We start from the raw sequence: 19975 nt of genomic DNA, 5'->3' as shown, positions 1-19975 counted from the left end.
ATAATTAATTCAATCATTTATAGCCTTAAAACAATTATAACAAATTATTCGGCCATTCTTAGAAAAGAAGATGACAGCATCTAATCTCAAGTCTCAACGCATTAGCACAACGGAGAAAATGGTCAAAAAAGCAGATACACCTTTTTTAGGCGACCACTACAACTTTTAGAGTCCCTCCAAATCAAAGGATTTATATATGAATTTCACAAGACTGAAATTCTGTAGCAAATTTTTCTATTCGATCCTTTTATTCAAAGGATTAGAGTTTTCCAAACCATTCCTATGGAATATTTCATTGCATTGTAGGTTTTAGAGGAAATTTAACGAGAGGTCCAACCTCTTGGAAAATTTTCTTCGAGTCTATCTCTGTCGTTAAATTCCTATATTTTTCCTGCAACCCAATTAAATACTATTATATCTATATACCTAATTAAAAAATACGTAAGGCTTCCTCCCTTTTTTCGTCCGTCCATCCCGACTCCCTCCCGCGCGCCGCCCCCCTCTCCCTTTCCGCCTCCTCTTCTGCCTCCCTCTCTCCCTCCGGCGCACTTAGCATCCGTTTCCTTCCCTTCCTCCCTCTTACGGCGCATTCGCTTCTGCCTACTTCCATCCATCTGCTTCCACCTTCCTCCCTCTCTGTCGGTGATATGGGCCCAGGGGTATCACGTCTAGAGGGAGGAGGCCGCCCTCAAACCCACGTGGCTCCCCCTCCCAGCTTGGGGTCGAGCTACGGCTGCCCCCTCCCAGCTTGGGATCGGGCCGCCCCCAAGACCACGTGGCTCCCCCGCGGAGGGTCGAGCTCGGGGTGGAGTGGTGGCTGCCCCCTCCCAGCTTGGGGTCGGGCTCCCCCGACCCCCTCAACGTATCAGCCCGCGTGTACAGGGTTAGGTGGGCGCGCCTAACGCCCACCTAACTGCATTTAAAGCGGTCCATGCAGTCGCGCCATGCCGCATTTTACACGGCGTGCTGCGCATCTGACCGGTCTGTGACCGATCGAATGACCGATGGGACGGCGACTGTGTACCCCCGTGCCTGTCAGTGTGTCAGGCGGCGTGCTCCATCCCGTCCCATCATAATAATGAGGGGCTTCACAGCCTCTTATTGTCACGCCCAGAAATTCCCGAATAGAATTCCAAGCAGAATGTGCATTAAAATCCCCGTCCAGGACCGGCCGGGGTACACAAACGACAATGTTGACATTCAGATCCACGTCTTACAAACATTATAAAAGTCTTACATAAATACAGCGGAAAAAACGAAAGACAGCAGGAGCTAAGCCTTGACTAGAACTGCAGCGGGAACACCACTCCACAGGCATCCTCGACGGCACGGACGAAGCCTACTCCTCGGAGAAACCTCCATCTGACACATACTCGTACTCTGGGGTTGGGAAAAATAGAGCAAGACTGAGTACTACCCACTGTACTCAGCAAGTCATACCGGAATGGGGATATGATGCAGGGAATTATCAAAGGAGAGCTAGAGTGGTTCATTTGCATAAAGTGAGCATTTATAAACAGAAGTTGGAAGATTTAAACAGTTGTAATAATTAATTAATATTGATCATCCGCTGTCCAACGCTATCCCACGTTGCAACAGGCCCAACCATCCACCTATACTATCCAATTTCATTAGACTAAACTAGGGTGAGACTAATCACGGTGAATCTGGTTGACCACCCATAACCGCGGGCACGGCTATTCGAATAGTTTTACTCTGATCAGAGGTGTACAATTGTACCCACAAGACACAGCCCCACGACACGTTTCCGTGTGCCGACATGCCACCACGACATACCGGAAAGAGGCCGTGACAGGACCCTTCGCATAACCCCCTCTAGCCAAGCACACCACACCTCAGGTTTCACCCCCGTCCCCAGCGGGCAATGGGCAGTCCCCTCTCGTGCCTAGGTGAATCCGGAAACGACAGAGGCCGTCGCAGGGCCCGCCCCGCTCCATCACGCCCACCCTTGCCTGGGTGCGTCGACTAGAGGAAAGCTACACTACAAGCCCAGCTGTTGCCCACGCTGGCTTGTGGTAAGTACGATAAGTTCTTCCAGGGCATCCCGCGAACCGGTCCTTAACTGCCATGGGTGCGACTAGCAAAACCATGCACCCACAGCCCACCATGTGATTCATTTTAATTAACCAACACCAAAACGGTGGTACTAAACCAACCTTACCAATTGAACCTAAAGTCTATATTTTAGTGAGCTTTCCCCATTGTGTGCTAGTGGAACTAAGCATGGCTAAGCAATTCCTAGTCCAAAATCTATTCATGTTATAACCCAAGCTAACAAAGGAGCATGGTATCAAAATAGAATGGCTGTAACAATAGGTAAACACCCCATCGTAACATTATAAAACAATGCAATATTTGAAGAAAAACAATAGAGCATTTGCAATATAGGATCAACATGTTCAAGTGACAAGCATGACTTGCCTTGCTCTGCTGCAGGAGAAACCTCGGCGACTATCTCGAAATACACCGGAGCGTCGGAAGAACCGGAGTCTAGCGACATACAATGCAAACATTGCAAACAGGCTATAAGGCTACTGAAACAGAGAACAAAACCATTTTTAATGGATTCTACACATTTTTCTTGATTTACTGAGACTTGAATGGGCTTAAACGGAGCACGGATGAATTAGTTATGAATTTTAGAAGATTCACTGTGTTTATTACTATAACAAAAAGTCCTTAAATCATTTATTGCGCAATAAATCCCAGGGCTGACGTCATCAGGGGGGCGGCGCCGACATGCGGGGCCCACCAGTCAGCGGCTCGAGAGAGAGGGAAAAGGGGCGCCGGCACGCGGGCCCCACTCGGCAGCGGCTCAAAGGGGGGGGGCGGTCCACCGTGGACCGGGACCACGCGGGTGGTCCACCGCCGGTCCACGGGACCGACGGCCCAGATCGCCCCGGGGCTGATCGGACGGACGGCGGCGACCCGGCTCGGCTCGGCTCAAGGCCGGCCGACCGGCCACGGCGACGGCGACGGCGCGCGCACGCGCACGCGTTGCCGGCGACGGCAACCGGCGGCGGAGGCGGCGGCGCGAAGGCGACGCGAAGGCGGCAGCGCTAAGCGGCGGCTAGGAAGGAGAGGGAGGGGAATAGAGGGGAGAGGAAGCCTTACCGAGGGTGGCCGGCGTGGAGGAAGACGACGGCGAACGGCGACGACGAGCCACGGGAGGACGACGGCAACCGACGGACGGGATTCGGGGTGCCCTAAGGAAGGAGAAGAGAGAGATTAGAGGGAGAGAGATGAACCACGGCGATGGGAAACCATGGCCGAAGGCGGCGGACATGGCGGCTCTCACTGTCGCACGGTGAGAACGGCGCTCCGGCGGCGAACCTCGACGAAGGAGGGGTGGACGGGGTGGATCTCGGCCACGCGAACCAGACGGCGGCGACGGCGCGGTGCTGCGGCGAACCTAGCGGCGGCTAGCGGCGGCCGGAGCGGCGGGAAAGGCGGCGGCGGGTGGATGCACGGCGCGGGAGCGATGGGGAGCACGAGGGAGTTCGGTGAAATGGGGAAAAAGAGAGAGGGGGCGACGCCGGAGCTTAAATAGGGAGAGAGGGGGCCGGACGTGGCCGGGAGAGGCGGGAATCGCCGGCCGACGTGGGAGAGTGGGAGAAGAGAGAGAGAGAGAGAGAGAGGCGGGATTCGAAAATCGAATCCCGACCATCTCGGGCGCGGGCGCGGGCGGGAGAGAGAGGGGAGGTGGGCGCGGGAGGCGCGGCGCACAACCGGGGCGGCCGACGTGGCCCGGAGGGGGCGGGACGTGGGCGCGGCGGCGATTTCGGCGGTGGTGGCGACGTGGGAACGGGCGGCCGGAGGAAGGGGACGACCCCGACAGGTGGGGCCCACCTGTCGGCGTCCCGGGGAGAGAGGGGAGGCGGGCGGCCGGCCCGCGCGGCTTAGCTGGGCCTCGGCCTTCGGCCGGCCCAGCGGGAGGAGGGGGAGAAAAAAAGAGGAATGGGCCGGCGGCCCATTCAAAGGAAAAAGAGAAAAGAAAAGAAAGAAAAAGGAAAAAAAAGGAAAAAGGATTTTTCCTGGGATTAAAATTGCATGTGCTCAATTTTAATTGGTTAAAATTATTTCTAGGGCTCTGAAAATTCCACTAAAAATCCTGTTAGTGAGTTTTGACATGTAGAACTCAAGAAAAATTCCACATGCCAATTCCGATTATTATTTGCGTTAATTTATTAAGGTTTTCTCTTGATTTACACAAGTATTTTCTTGAGACCATTTATAACTTCAATTTAGGCTTGGGAAAGAACTTTGGGGTGTGACACTTATTCTGGTCAGAACTGGTCCAACCGGTCTGAATTGACCAGGGTTCATGTTTCCTGGTGTGAACGGGAACCCGGAAGTCCTCAACCATTAAATGGCGACTGACAGGGGCACCCCCCGTGTCAAGCGGCAAGATTTGACGGGCCCCATCATCAAGATGACGTGCGCTTGGCTTCCCAAGTCAGGCGGCAAGACATGCATTTAATGCAAAGATTGTAATACTTCTCCAGTAAGTTAGGTTGTTGGGCCCATGTGGTAACCCCTCAAGGTATAAAAGGAGTTCCAGGCCTACTTAGGGGGGTGAACGGATGGAGGGGGGAGAGGATGAGCCATTTTAGACTCTAGAGCAGCTTCTGCCCCTCATGATCAAGACCTTCGGCTCCAACAGGGAGATCTTGCAATTTCTCCCACAATCAGCATAACACAGGAGTAGGGTATTACGCTTCTCAGCGGCCCAAACCTGTATAAACCCCTTTTGTCTCATCGTCTTGGAGGGGCCTAACCCCCTCAAGATCACACAGTTTCACTCACCAAGTCCTCGAATCTCACACGCTGCTCCCGGCCGAACCAAAAAAGGGGGGCCTCATGGTTCCCTGGTGGAGGAGTTCACCCTCCGACACTCTCGTAGCCAACCATCTCTCCCTCACGATCCCCCTCCCCCTGTGGCCCCTCTCCTTCCTAACGCTCCTCCTCCCAACGCCCCTCTTCTCCCCTGCGCTTCCTCTCTTCTACACGATCAAGGAAAACAGAATCCCCTCATTCAGGAACACGTTTGGATGCGCTCACCAAGCCGTGTTCATCAATAGAGCTCATCGTTGTCGTTTCTCTCTTTGTCTTTTTTACCAAATCGTTTCTCTCTTTGTTGGGACCACGTCTCGTCGGCCACGTTCCTGCTGTTTTGGTTTATTTTTCCAACCACCACCATCTATAGAGGAGTCACATCGTGGGACACGTCCGGCCACCTTCTTCACCGCCATTTGGTCACCAGAGCATCGGCGCCTATCGTCTCTCCTATTTTGTTTCTTATTTCGGTTAGGAAAGATGAACAGTGTTAATTGTTTTTCTCCATCTTTTCTTGTTCCTATGTGTTCAAATAAAACAGAACCCTCTCGTCCGAAAACACGTTTTGATGTACTCATCTGGTCATGTTCACCACCGGAGGTCGCCGTTGGCGTCTCTCTCTCTTTCTCTACCAGGACCATATTGTCGGTCGCGTTTTCTTCGTTGCTAATGTCCACCATCAATGGATGAGTCCAATCGTGGGACACATCATACCACAGTCCTCACCGTAGTTTGATCGATGGTGCATCCACGACCATCTTGGGTATTATGAGAACATGAGTATATCAATATGCAATAGTGGTTTTTATCCATTCTAATTATCATCAAAATATCTAATCAATACTTAGCCTAACAAATAACTTATCAGTAGCGAAGTACGGGTATTTTGCTAGTTTATATAAAATTGGTTAAAATTAAAGTTTGAACGTACGAACGCCCTTGCCCACGGAGCAAAGCAGCACGTCAGCATGATGAACGACCCCAACGAACGATAAAGCGAGCAGCGAAAAGAAGGAAATAAAAAGAGAAAAAACAGAAAGAGACATAAATCGCCAGAGTATGGGTCTGTTTTACACCCATTATATCGAATGTTTAAATATGTGTAAATTGCGAGACAAATCTTTTAAGTCTAATTACGTCATGATTTGATAATATGATGCTACAGTAAACATTTGCTAATAACGAACCAATTAGACTTAATAAATTTGTCTCGCGATTTTACAGATGGAATCTATAATTTATTTTATTATTAGACTATATATAATAATTTAATTATGTGTTCGTATATCCGATGTGATACTGCATTTAAACACAGGCTATAATAATAAGCACGTCGTAACGACCAGTGGCCTCCGCCGTCCGCCGGTCTGTTCCGGCCAGTCCATCTATAATAGCGACCCAACAAAATTCCGTGGCTTCCTCTCCTCCCCCCACGCCCTCTGTCGCGCTCAGGCTCAGCTCCCTCCCCGACCCCGAGAGAGATAGCGTAGCTTCAATTCGCTACTGCTCCCCGCGCGTGCTCCTCCAAGCTACTAGCAGTCTCCCGCCTCCGTTTACCCGGTCCGGCTCCGGCATGGACGACGCCACGTCGTCGTCGTCGCGGGCGCCGCGGCCCAAGACGGAGGAGCTGGACGCGGCGCTCCACGCCATGGGGTTCGAGATCGAGCGGGTCTCCCCCGCGGAGGTCACCGGCCGCCTCCTCGTCACCCCCACCTGCTGCCAGGTACGTACGCGCCACGCCCACTCCCCCTCCCCTCCCGAGCCTTGGATTAATTCGTGTGATTGTTATACTGATCGATGGATGGATGGGGCGCAGCCGTTCAAGGTGCTGCACGGCGGCGTGTCGGCGCTGATAGCGGAGGGGTTGGCGAGCATGGGGGCGCACATGGCGTCGGGCTACAGCCGCGTCGCCGGCGTGCAGCTCAGCATCAACCACTTCCGCAGCGCCGCCCTCGGCGACACCGTCCTCGTCCGCGCCGCCCCGCTCCACGTCGGCCGCTCCACCCAGGTACCTCACCCATCATCCTCAATTCCTCTTCTCTGCTGCTATGCTAGCTACCTACCTACCTCATCATCGCCCATCACCTAACCTACCACTCCATCGGTGACTTCTCACTACACTATTCTCCAATTGGTTGCTTACTAGTACCACAAGTCAACTAACTCATCCGTCCAGCCAGTTCATCACTAATTACTAGTAGTAATTACCCACACCCCTAGTTTAATCTGATTTAACCACGCCGATTAATTAATCAGTAGGTGCCGGATTAGTACCACTTGATTAAGACAAGGCACCACCACCTGTCATTCCGTGCGTGCTGGCCATACCTAATGATGCAAGCGAGCCGCCTCTTAAATCCCCATACGAAGTTGTTGATGATGGGTTCCTCTCGTTTCGCATATAATTCATTATGAGATATATAAAAATATAGTAAAAACTTTCATGTTTGAGAGTATCCGAGATAGATATAAAAAGAGCCTTGTTTTTTCGCATACGCTTCCCGAACTGTTAGACAATATATTTTTTATAAAATTATAGAAAAGTCTCTTTAAAAAAATCATATTATTTCATTTTTCATGCTTAAAATAATTAATACTTAATTAATTATGCAATAATCACCTAAATTTGCGTATCTTCTTAATCTTTTATTTTCATCTCCTCTCAAACACACTCAATAATTTAAAAGCCAATGCTTAAAATATAAACTGCGATGAAAAAGCATCATACCCCGAGATTCCGAGTAATAAACAAAAAAATGCAAATATTATGGAGTAGTATCAAATAATTAGAAGGGGTGAGGCTTCGAACCCAAGTCGTCTAGCCCACCACCTTATAGAGCTAGCTAGAAGACCCCTATGCATTTCTCAGTCCAAGTAATAAACTGAAGAGCAAACTATGATGCTGCTGTTTACTATAGTACTCCTAGATCTTTGCTTACTGGGCCTACCTCCATCGACAATATCAGGTATCACACAGTGCTAGTACAGATTTCATCGTTCCCTCCATCCCAAAATATTTGACGTCGTTGACTTTTTTAAATACGTTTGACCGTTCGTCTCATTCAAAAACTTTTGTGAAATATGTAAAACTATATATATACATAAAAATATATTTAACAATAAATCAAATGATAAAAAAAATTAATAATTACTTAAAAAAATTTTAAATAAAACGAACGGTCAAACATTTTTTAAAAAATCAACGGCGTCCAAATATTTTGGGATTGAGGGAGTATCATTTATTGTCAACTTTGAGCCCGGGGAAACAAGCCGGTACAGCCAACAGCGACAGGCAACCAATGTATTTTTCTCTCCCAAGATCGGTGAGGACTGTAGACTGTTTGTGATCAAAATTGATAAGTTATGGGCACAAATCAATGGGGTAGTTGTCAGCTACTACACAGCTAGAGATGTGTATTTGAGAAAAATAAATGACATTTTAATACAGAAAAAAAGAAGTTGTAGTGACAGCAATCTGGATTGGTTGACCATGTTACTCTTATAATAAAACACTGCAACATGTCGACGTGCTGATCTCTCAATCTTCTTATGAAGAGGATAAGATACACACGGCTAGGCTGCAACTTGTCCCAGACAAGCACAGCCTCACAGACAAAATAATTTATCTCCAGGCTAGCCAATTCAACATGTAGCAATAAAAATTAAATCTTCTCCTCCGTACATTTCACATGTCGAGTATTTTTCTAGGAGCTTTCAGCCTGATGATTGGCAGTAATTAAAAGAATAATTAATTGTGTTGGAATCATAAAATGGATCTGAAGTTCTGAACTTCTGAAGGTGTGGGCGGTGAAGCTGTGGAAATTGGATCCATCCACGAAGGAGAAGGGGGCTCAGATCTCTGAATCCAGGGTGACTCTTCTCTGCAATCTGCCGGTGCCGGAGAGCGTGAAAAATGCAGGGGAGGCGCTCAAGAAATACTCTAAACTGTAAACATAATAATAATTAAAAGTACAAAGCTTCATTTCGATGCTGGAAATGAAATGGTTTGATCTCACGATAATGTGACATATTGTAAGTCTGTTGTAATAATGTATATGTCAGAGGAGTCAAGGTGTTTGGTTTGGGACAATTTTATTGTTCATCATGACCAAATTTGGTCGTGCGCAAAATTAAATGTGTAAAAAGAAAAAGAAAGGGTGAATGGTGAAGTATTTGGATTCCAAACCATGCGTTTGAGGCGAAATAGATGGTCAATTTCACCCATTTGACCATTTAAAACAAAATTTGCCTAAGTGTGACTATGATATGTGGACCTCACTACATCTAATGTTTCGCAATGTTACAAGTAGACTATATTAGCCTTTGCTTTATTGAGCAAAAGTAAAACTCTCCAAATGTCAAAATTAGCTGATTTAGAAGATTAAATCATCTACATGAAGCATCCAAACGATTTGGGAAAGCTAACATGAGAAGATTAGACGGAGTTTTCATATACATCTCGTGGAATATTTGGAAGCAGCGCAACAAAGGGTGATCTTTCTCCGGTCCTCATTCAGAGTTAACTGTTTTAGCCACTCTGTCATAGTATCATTTGCTTCTCCTGGAGAAGTTGTCCCTGGCTTGCCACAGGGTCCTCCTTTGCCTTCTTCGGTTTTTGAGCTGACAGGTGAAGGCCTCCTTCTAATCAATGAAATAGGAGAGCTCCTACTTGTGTTTCAAAAAAGAAAAGGAAGCTGATTTAGAGGCAATATAATTAAATGAAATTTGGTCATCAAATAAATGTTTTGTTTGAGCAAGGGGCTGTACTGCTGCAGTTCTGTACCCGGCCTTTGACATGGAAATAGATGGTCAATTTCACCCATTTCACCATTTAAAACAAAATTCGCCTAATTGTGACTATGATATGTAGGCCTCACATGTAATGTTTCGCAATGTTAGAAGTAGACTATATTAGACATGCTTTGGAGTGCTTGGCCAGAGCACTGAGGTTGAGATGGCTATGGCACGAGTGGACAGACCGAAATAAGCCTTGGATAGGAATGGAGATCCCGTGCGATGAGGGGACCGACAACTTTTTGCCGCAATCACACGTCACAGTGAGCAATGGGGAAACAACAAGCTTTTGGGAATCAATGTGGTTGGAAGGAACAGCGCCAAAAGCAATAGCACCACGCATATATGAAGCTTCGCGAAAGAAAAGAGCAACGGTTAAAGAGGCTATAACAAGCAACCAGTGGATAGCGAATATCAACATAGCCAATCTCACGACAACAAACCAATTTGAGGAATACGTGACGCTTTGGGAGCAATTACAAGGAGTGGCGCTACCGACGGGGAAGACACGATAACCTGGACGACCACTGCAAGAGGAGTCTACACCGCAAAATCAGCTTACCAATTACAATTTAATGGCTCCACAAATGTCACCCTATGAACCTCAATATGGAAGCCTTGGGGTCCCCCAAAATGCAAGTTCTTCGCGTGGCTCGCGGTTCAAAACAAAATTTGGACGGCTGACAGATTAGAGCGGAGAGGATGGGACAACCAAAGATTATGCCCACTATATCGAACATGCGATGAAACGGCAGTGCACCTTCTGGCACACTGTCGAGTTACAAAAAGAATATGGGGGAGAGATAGCGAAATGGGCACAGATCAACCTGCCACTAGAATATTGGAACGCCTTAAACTCAGTGGAATCCTGGTGGACGGTTGTAGGCCAACCGAACGGAGTACCAAAGAGCGGACTTCACACCCTAATACTGCTGGTCAGCTGGGAAATATGGAAGGAAAGGAATGCCTGGGTGTTCCAGCACATCGCTTCAACCCCCGCTACACTCATAGCAAAGATCAAGGAGGAGGCTAGGGGTAATTAAACCACTTCTCTCCTCCTTTATTAATGAAAAGAGGCGGTCCTCCTGCCCTCTTGTTCGAAAAAAATATTAGCCATGCTTTATTGAGCAAAAGTAAAAACCTCCAAATGTCAAAATGTAGCTGATTTATAGAAGATTAAACGGAGTTTTCATCTACACGAAGCATCCATGGATTTGGGAAAGCTGACATGAGAAGATTAGACGGGGTTTTCGTATACATATGCTGTAATATTTGGAAGCAGTGCAACAAAAGTGTTTTTCCAAAACGAAGACCTCAACGCCCAGATCGTCCTCATTGAGAGTTATCTGTTCTAGCCACTCTATCATTTGCTTCTCCCGGAGAAGTTGTCCCTGGCTCGCCACAGGGTCCTCCTTTGCCTTCTAGTGCTTTTGAGCTGACAGGTGAAGGCCATGTACTTTCCTCCTAATCAATGAAATAGGAGAGCTCCTACTTGTGTTTCAAAAAAAAAAAAAAAGAGGCCGATTCAGAGGCAATATAGTTGAATGAAATTTGGTCATCAAATAAATGATTTGTTTGAGCAAGGGGCTGTACTGCTGCAGTTCTGTACCCGGCCTTTGATGTGGAAATCACCCTTTTTGACAAGCAATTGAGTTGAGCCATTGAGTGTACCTTACAATGGAGGAGAAAAGAACCAGGCTCGGTTGCGATTAGCAAGCCTCTTGAATAAGCCAATATAGAAATTTTACAATTCTTAAGAAAATACCTTAGGTACCTAAATTTTACACTAAAAATTTTGGTACAACAAGGTAATTAGTACCTAGAGACACCAAATTTTACACTAGAAAATATGATATCTCCCGGTACATTTCCAAGGATGGTAAAATTAACCAAGCTAATATGCACTTCGGACTAGTATGACCCCCGAAACTGGAAAAAAAAAGAAGAGGTCTCTCTTAATTTGTAGCATCAAAATATTGGCATTTGACATTCCAAATTTCTCAAATTATCTCAACTAGCTTGGAATTCTCTCGAAGGAAAGAAAAATAACTTTGGTTAATTACTCTGAGGTGGTTGAAAACATTTTCCTGAAACCTCCCATCCCTAGGTTGGCTTAACGAAATGAAGAAAGTAGGAACGGTCTCTTGTGTTTTTTCACCATTGCGGTTCTTCTTTTCTTCCTTGTACTTCACATTTTCGTACTTATATAACCTAGATGGAAAGAAGCAGGGGATAGAAGTTGTGTTGACAAAAAAAATGGATTGGTACAAGTTAGGTTTTATCTCTCTTCCAAATTAGAGTTTTTTCACATGTAGATTACAGGGAAATGAATGAAGAGAAGCTGGAATAATTGATAGATAACCCTTCCTTGACTGATATCATGAGAGCAATCAAGATCATCACATACAGTGGTACGTGAGGTGTGATACATTTTGGTTATGAACTAAAAAATAAACACCCGAAAAACTAACTGTATGTTGATATGATAAGATTAATTTGTTCCCTTCACAATTTTAACAAAAATATTAAGAAGTGAGATCAAATTCGCAACTACAATTAATATGCCAAATTCTCACCATTCCAATTGACCATTACAACATTGGGTTTAATCAGAGTAATTTCAAGTTTCTGATGCACTTCATAGTAAATCCAACTGTCCAAGGTCCCCGGTGCTGTAGTTGATGTTCTTTTGTGGTGCTTATCATTTTGTTATGCATACATATTTTAATTTATGAACGTTAGCCTCCTTACTACACCCATATAAACAGAGTTTTTAGTAAAATATAACTCCAAAGGTATACAGCTCCATTGATTACACTTTTACATTGCATATCCCATATTATAACGAATATGCTCCAAACCATGCGCCACCTTATGCATAACAAAAGAGGATGTAGGTACACGACGATAGCTTGTCTTTCTCGTTTGGTCATTCTTCAATCTTAAGGCTGACAGGTTGTAGGCATGTTACCCGGAGTTTGTTTGGAACGGCTTAGGAAATTGAACAACAAATCCTTCTCACGTGAAGATGCTGTGTTTCGACCCAGTATTTTGCGAATACAATTATCCCAATGCCTCCTATCCACAATGCATATAGCCCAATAGACCGAAAACAAATGACATGAAGATGTACTAGCAAATGGAATAATCCCCTGTTGCAACTAGCTAGCTAGGTTTTTCTCACACACATATATCTCTCCGGAATCAAGCACTACACCACCACTACCTAGCTTTCTCACCCTGTTCTAAGTTTCCAATGTTTCATGTCAGCTTGAACCCTTTATATGGAGACAATAAAGAAAACGAGAGGACACGATATTATGTATTGGGCTGCTTGGGAGGGTGGGTAGGTGAGTTATAGTGTTTATTGAAAGGGGAACGAGATCCTTGACTTTTAAGTCGGTGACCTTAGGGATTTAGGGTCATTGGCATGTGGGTCGTCCATGCAAAATGAATCTACCGCATCTAATGAAAAGATGGCGGCATGGGTTCCGTAAAATTAGATAACTTCTCACTAAACACCTAGAGTTAATTACTGCATATGTGTGCCAGGCAAAGGTATATATTAATTTCTCATCCTAGGAAAAAAAACTAAATAGGGTATGTGAGATCTCTTTGAGTGAAATTAAAACTGTGAGAAAATTTTAATTAGTCTGAAGCAATTCAAACAAAAAAAAATTAGCCACCTTAGAAGAATTAAAATAAAACCGAAATTATTGGCTAATTGAAGAATATCTAAGAAGGGTCTGAGATCACCGAGGAACTGAAGAAATTGCCCAAGAAGGCAGAAGTTGGCTTTTGAGACAATGCATTGATTTATAAGACTTACATTGTCAAAAACAATTCGTGTCGAGTCTCGGCAGAAAATAAGAGAGCTTTAGTGCATAAAAAATGTGTAATGACAGTCGACAACAATCTGAATGGGGTTGACCATGTTACTCCTATAAAACACTGCAAACATGTCGACCTGCTGATCTGACCTCTCAATACTCTCACCAACAGGATAAGAATAACATAAACACCGCTAATCTGCAGCTTGTCCCGGACAATTAATCTCAGCCTCAGGAACTGTAGCAATGTAATGTCCAGACAAGCCAATGCAACATCTAGCAGTATTCAGCCGCTTGATCACTAGGTTTTGCCCTTCACCTGGGCCTTGTTCTCCTTGCCCAATACACACGACACTGTTTCTTCGAAACCGTAGAAATCATTCTCCTGAAACCTCCCATGCTTAGGTCGGCTGAATGAAATGAAGAAAATGGATCGATACAACATGGAAGTGAAAACTCAACCTCTGCCTGAACATCGATGTTATAGTTAGCTTTTCTTCACCATTGTGGCGTCTCTCTTGTTTTTTATTCCTTGTGTTTTACATTTGGATCATATCCTTTTATAGCCAAGGAAACAGGAGAGGGAAGTAGTATTGCCGACATCAAAATGCTGTATTGATGATGGTGGTACATGATAGGTATTATAGTTTTAGTTCACATGCATATAACAGGAAAATGGATAAAATGAAACATGATAGATATACAGCTCTATTGACTGCTATCATGAGAGCAATTCAAGATCTTCACATGGTTCTACATAATTTGGACACTAACTAAAATAAGGGTAAAATATATGGGCGGCCCTTACACTTGTCATTAGATATATTCATGATCCCTAAAACTCTGAAAATGAATGTTTGAACTTCCAAATTTGTTAAATGTATGACAGGCTTACATAGACACAAATAGGATACCATATACATAACAAAAATGGCACAGGTACATATATCAGCGGATTCACTGTCCGGCCAAGGCGGGTAGTTCCCAGGCTCTCGCGTTCGTGAACCACATAGACCGATAGACGCTGAGTGATTTCTCTGCACATATTTGCCTTTTTCCCGGGTAAAGTTAGTTGGTTAAACGGTTCATCTAATTAAGAGGGAAGTATATTACTGTCTGGCGTCTGCGTTCCAAGGGTTTGCCTCACCCGGACAGATGTGTGCTCTGCGATCAACATGATGAGACTATTGATCACATCTTGGTCGCCTATCCGGAGTCTCGTCAGCTTTGGTGGGTCGTCCTTTCCAATATTGGTTTGCCACAGTGTCTCCCCTTGAATGAAAATTCCTTCTATCTCTGGCTCTGTAATTCCCGCCTTAAAGTGGAGAGGGCTAGCAGGCGGGGATTTGACACAATCGTAACCCTTACTGCGTGGACAATCTGGAAGGAGATAAATAATAGGGTTTTCAACTCTCAGCAAAGGCCCTGGTCAGAGATAACCCGAGCTATGGTGGCGGAAGCGACTCTCTGGCGGTTGGCACACGCAGCGCTGCCGGTGTAAACCATTTTGGTTTTGTTCTAGGTCGTTTCCTTCTGATCTCACGAGAATAGGCTTAAGCTATTTGTTGTTCTCCTGTTTCCCGTCCCCCTCCTAATTTTCTTTTTTTGGCTCCGCTTGTGCATACTCTTATTTCTCTTAATACAAAGATGTGCATCTTGTGTATTCAGAAAAAAGAGGGAAGTATATTTCAACGCAAGGAGCAAGATGGGTGCTTCAGTCTTGCCGTTGCATGCATGCGCGTTCGGTGGTATCTCTTTGTGCATGCACGCAGATGCCAACAAGGCAACAAGGTGGGCCAGGAACTTTGAGATGGCAAACAAACTGAACAGAAGTATTCAGAAAATGGCTTTTAGACAAATGCATTGATTTAGAGGAATTGCATGCGCCAGTATTAAGTACAAACCATGGTTGTAACCTGGAGATGTCACTCCAAATGATGCTTAGCTTGCTAGACATACTGTCGAAGAATTCTTCCATCTCACGGGGCGATGACAAGGTTCAAAATTTTGGACTGAAATTTCGGCTTTATCGTACCCCTCACCCTGATCGGTATCATTTTGGTCGAAATTTTAAATATTTTATTTTCTCTTGAATAACATGTGCAACTTGTTATCATTCGATTGTGAATCTCGGGATCAATTGTGTTAGTTGCGCCATATTTCCTTCACATCGCTTCATGAAGTGCCCGTAAAAAAAACAGTGATTAGTGCTGACCACTCGCTCAATCTCATTATTTCAGATTATTGCCCGTAGTTTTAGTTGCTGCACAGCCATAGGGCTTAACTGTTTAGCTGTGGACTCGAAAAAAGAAGACAAAAGAGTTCAGGACATTGGTAAATAAAAAATACAAGAAAAATAAAAGAAAAACAATGCAATTTGATAGTCTCGAACACTATCAAAATTTATCTCCAGATAAGCCAATTCAACATCGAGCAATAAAAAATACAAGTTTTCTTTCAAGGTAAAAAAAAAAAGTGATATCCTCCGTACCATGCACATGTCTTGCTTATTGATCTTTCAAGAAGCTTCAGCCTTGTGCTTAGCGCTAAAAAATGGATGAACTCTGAAGGGGTATGGGAGGTGAAGCTGTAGAAGATGGATCCATCATCCATCCATGAAGGAGAAAGAGCCTCAGATTTCTGAATCCAGAGTTACTCTTCTATGTAATCTGCCGGTGCCAGGCAGCGTGAGAGATGCAGGGGACACACTCAAGAAATACTCCAAACTGTAAATAACTTAAAAGTATGAAGCTTCATTTTGATGATGGAAATACATTTCTCCTCCTGTGTGTAATCCGTCAGTGCTGGAGAGCATGAAAGATGCCAGGACGCGCATAAGAAATACATCGAAAGGAAGACGAAGCTTCATTTTGGTAGGGGAATTGAAGGCTTTGATATGAAGATGATGTGATGTATTGTAAGTGTTATAATAGTGTACTGCATAAAGTACGTAATTCAAAGGAGTTAAGGTGTTTTGTTTGGGAACATTATACTACTACTATTATAGGCCTAAATTTGACCATGGCCCAAATATAATGGTGTATAACAAGGAACGATAAAATGGTGATGGGCGTGCATAATGATTTTTTTCAAGAGATGGCTTTTTTTTTGAGACAATGCGTTGACTTATGCAATAACTATTATGTCAAACACACAAGGTTATGATCGTAACCCTAATTTGTACGGGCAATTGAGATTCGTACACATCATAAGTACAACCACATGTTGCCTGTCTAAAAGAAAATTAGACATAAAAAATCAAGAGAAATTTTGATACATAGCATAAAAATAAGACCGATACTTAAAAAAGAATAACACAAAAAGTTTATGTTTTTTACTCATAGCACATGCTACTTATTTTTCTTCGATCCATTACACTTTCATGGAAAAGGGCGAGAACGGTGGAAAGGGCAGCAACTGCTAGCAGCTTGCTTGACGGCACACAGGATCAAGGTCACTGATAATGACGATGGCAGCAGCAACCGGTGGCTCCTTCCCATCCCAAACCCCATGGCGGTTCCTTCCATTCCCATCCCCGGTGGCTTGCTGCTGCCAACGGTGTCTTATCCAATTATTGATTAGCAAAAAAATCCAGACACTTGATTTGCGCTGTAGGGCACTAAACTGCATTTTTCACACTTTCTCCCCATCTTCTTACTCAATTCCTGCTGCGTGCGGGATTAGGATCCTCTAACGTGAAGTCAGAGGAACGTGGTCATTGACACCTGTCAGTGACCACGTCAGTGTATAGTTCACGTCAGAGGATCCACTTCCCTGCGTGTTGGGGGTATTGGGCCAAAATCTCATCCCAAAGAGGTATTGCAAACATGGATGCTTACAATTTCAAATTCAGGAACAACAAATCAAAGGAGACTCAATTTGGGGGTGCTCTAATCACAAGATGGTGGTAAATTTGGCTGCAAAGAAATGAGAGAATCTTCAAAGGAGCCCAAAAGAGTGTATCACAAGTCGCCAAAAGAGTGTATCACAAGTCGCTGAACTCATCCTAGACGATGTCACCACCACAGAGAATTGGCCTTCAAACCACCCTGAAGTCTCTTTCTTCATTGGATCTCTCTCCTGGTTAGTTGTTAACACTTCTCCTAAATCCTAATAATCATCTCCCTATTCCTTGAGGATGTGTTGCTCTGCGCCATGCATTAATCTAAATTTTTATACTGTTTTTTATTCCTTCCAATATAACCGGCAAAACTCCTGCCGTCTTTCTCTTAAAAGAAAAAGACATATTTATCCACTTTCACTTAATCAGATGATTCCATATATCATCCTCACAAGTGGCCATTAAGCAATTGGACAACGAAAAAAGTGTTAAACTATCAGATTTCTCTCCGATTAGCCGCCGTTTCGTCGAGCCGCGACAGGACAGTGATCACCGATGGATGGGTTGCACGGCTGTGGAAGTAGTGGTGCAGCAGCCTGCGGGTCAGTGCAACAGTTGCAGAGCAGCCCATTCGGGAGACTACGCCTTCTTCCCAACACCTCCCATCCTCACGTTGAGGTGGACACAACAATAACCGGGAAAAAAAATGTGATGGGGGCAAAAAGATATATGCATGTCTGTAAGATGTACTATTGTTCATCTCGGTGCATGACTGATGGCTGCCTGCTTGCGTTGCTCTGAATATATGGCTTTGATTTTGTAAGATGTTTTTATTTATAGTAGAGAAGATGGGATGAGTGAAGGAAATCATAAATTGCACGTATAGTAGGAGAAACTCTCTAAACTATAATAAGGAAAATAATAGCACACCCAGAGCATGTATGGTAGGCTAAGGTTGTGTTCGTTAGTGGGTGTTGGGAACCCATCTTCCACGCACGAAAAACGGAGCAATCTATTAGCACGTGATTAATTAAGTATTAGCTATTTTTTTAAAAAATAGATTAATTTGGTGATTTTTTTAAGAAACTTTCGTATAGAAACTTTTTGTAGAAAAAAACATCGTTTGACAGTTTAAAAAGCGTGTGCGTGGAAAATGAGAAAGAGGGGTTGGGAAGAGGCTGAAACGACGCAGCCTTGGCAAGTTTTATAGTAAGGGTAGTTGTCACATCTAATTTTATCCATGTAATATAAGAAGTGATATATACAATACACCACATCTACACCACCTCTAGCATACTAACATAAATAATTTTAGTTTATTTGTTTGTCCAATCCTCTCTTTCTTTTATTTCCTTTTTCTTGGGGTTTGTATGGAGGTTGCCTCTTGTATGAGGGATGGCTCACCTTCTCTTTCTTCACTTATTTCTTCCACCTCATTATCCAATCCTATGTGGCATTTTTAGAGGCAACATATTAAGCATTATAGTAGTTGTGCAAATGAAATGCGATGTATGGCTTCCTTAATTTGCACGTGAGATGAGTTGGAGGTCCATTTCAAATCTAGATTGAAGTAATCACCGTGATAACCATATGCAGCACGTTGCCATTCGATTGTGATCGAATTGCGGTATCAACTTCGATGTGCCATCTTGCCTTCTCAGCGCTTTCAAGAGTGGCTTGTCAAAGCTAAAAGCATTGACACAAAATTGGTCTGTTGCAGCCAAGTGCTGACCACTTGCATGATAGATCTTATCCTCTTAGATCATTTTCTCTTGGTTTTATTTGCTCGATTATATTGTTTGATTGTGGGCTCCGGAAAAGTCCAAACTTTTTCTAGTATTTGACACAACGCATTGATTTATAAGACCTATGTACTGTTAGTCACAAGTTATGGTCCTAACCTTAACTATGTTCTGACACGATTAAGATTGGATCAGTCGGGTACACGCCATAAGTTCACACATATTGTACTGTCTAAAAGAAAAAAATGTCTTGAACAACAATTTAACTGAGTGTGTCAGACGGTTTCAACTTATAGATGAATCCCAAAATTTCACATATATGCTAGGCATTACATCAAGCAAATGTTCTGCTAATTAATCACGTCCTACAGTCTCCTCACTTGTACCTCTATATTCACCTAGAGCCTCGCACTCGCACTTTACAGGGACACACCGCAAAAATTTTATGTAGGAAAATTGGTTTAAAAAATCATATTAATCTATTTTAAAAATTTTTAGTTAATAATTAATTAATTATATGTTGATGAGGATGGGTTCTCAACCCGGATTGAGATCCTCTACAGTCGATTTTATTGTGCTATTGTCACTGACATGTGGACCCGACGATACATCGGACCTACATGTAAATGATAAAGGCACGGTGCAGTGACTGCATAGGATCTTGATCCTCCCAACCCCTCCTTCCGAACCCAAAAGATTCTAGCAAAATTGTCTTCTTCCCTACACTTCCCATCCTCATGTGGAAGACACGACCTAGCAAAATTGTGATGGGGGGAATTAAAGGGATACACTTGAGTTTGTGTATGTTTGTAGGAATCACGCTTGTTCTTCACTGCAAGGTTGTGGGTTGCTCTTAATGGCTTGATTTGAAGTGTTTGGTATTTTTCTTAACTACACCTGGATCTTCCTTT

The 19975-nt window shown here is 44.2% G+C and overlaps 1 protein-coding gene across 2 annotated transcripts; it reads left to right on the top strand.

The window, feature by feature from the left end:
* The first annotated feature begins 6217 nt into the window (after positions 1 to 6217).
* On the top strand, positions 6218 to 15483 carry LOC127765042 (1,4-dihydroxy-2-naphthoyl-CoA thioesterase 1-like). Of its 2 annotated transcripts, none has more exons than XM_052289840.1 (3): positions 6218 to 6580; positions 6674 to 6865; positions 15150 to 15483. In XM_052289840.1, exons 1-3 carry the CDS (start codon positions 6431 to 6433, stop codon positions 15288 to 15290), a joined length of 483 nt encoding a protein of 160 aa, XP_052145800.1. In that variant the 5' UTR covers positions 6218 to 6430; the 3' UTR covers positions 15291 to 15483. The 2 variants fall into 2 exon arrangements, with proteins under 2 accessions (XP_052145800.1, XP_052145799.1); XM_052289839.1 differs by lacking the exon at positions 15150 to 15483 and adding an exon at positions 8656 to 9042.
* Positions 15484 to 19975: the final 4492 nt, after the last annotated feature.

Source organism: Oryza glaberrima, chromosome 3, assembly GCF_000147395.1.
Source record: "Oryza glaberrima chromosome 3, OglaRS2, whole genome shotgun sequence".
Taxonomy (NCBI): domain Eukaryota; kingdom Viridiplantae; phylum Streptophyta; class Magnoliopsida; order Poales; family Poaceae; genus Oryza; species Oryza glaberrima.
The sequence above is the reverse complement of the archived record's forward strand: the minus strand, read 5'-3'. Positions and strand labels throughout refer to the sequence as shown.

Excerpts from the sequence above, each read along its gene's own strand:
- LOC127765042 (XM_052289839.1), top strand. The coding sequence starts at position 6,431 with ATGGACGACGCCACGTCGTCGTCGTCGCGGGCGCCGCGGCCCAAGACG. Across the intron at positions 6,581-6,673 it reads TCACCCCCACCTGCTGCCAG|CCGTTCAAGGTGCTGCACGG; the intron begins GTACGTACGCGC and ends GATGGGGCGCAG. Across the intron at positions 6,866-8,655 it reads ACGTCGGCCGCTCCACCCAG|GTGTGGGCGGTGAAGCTGTG; the intron begins GTACCTCACCCA and ends GAACTTCTGAAG.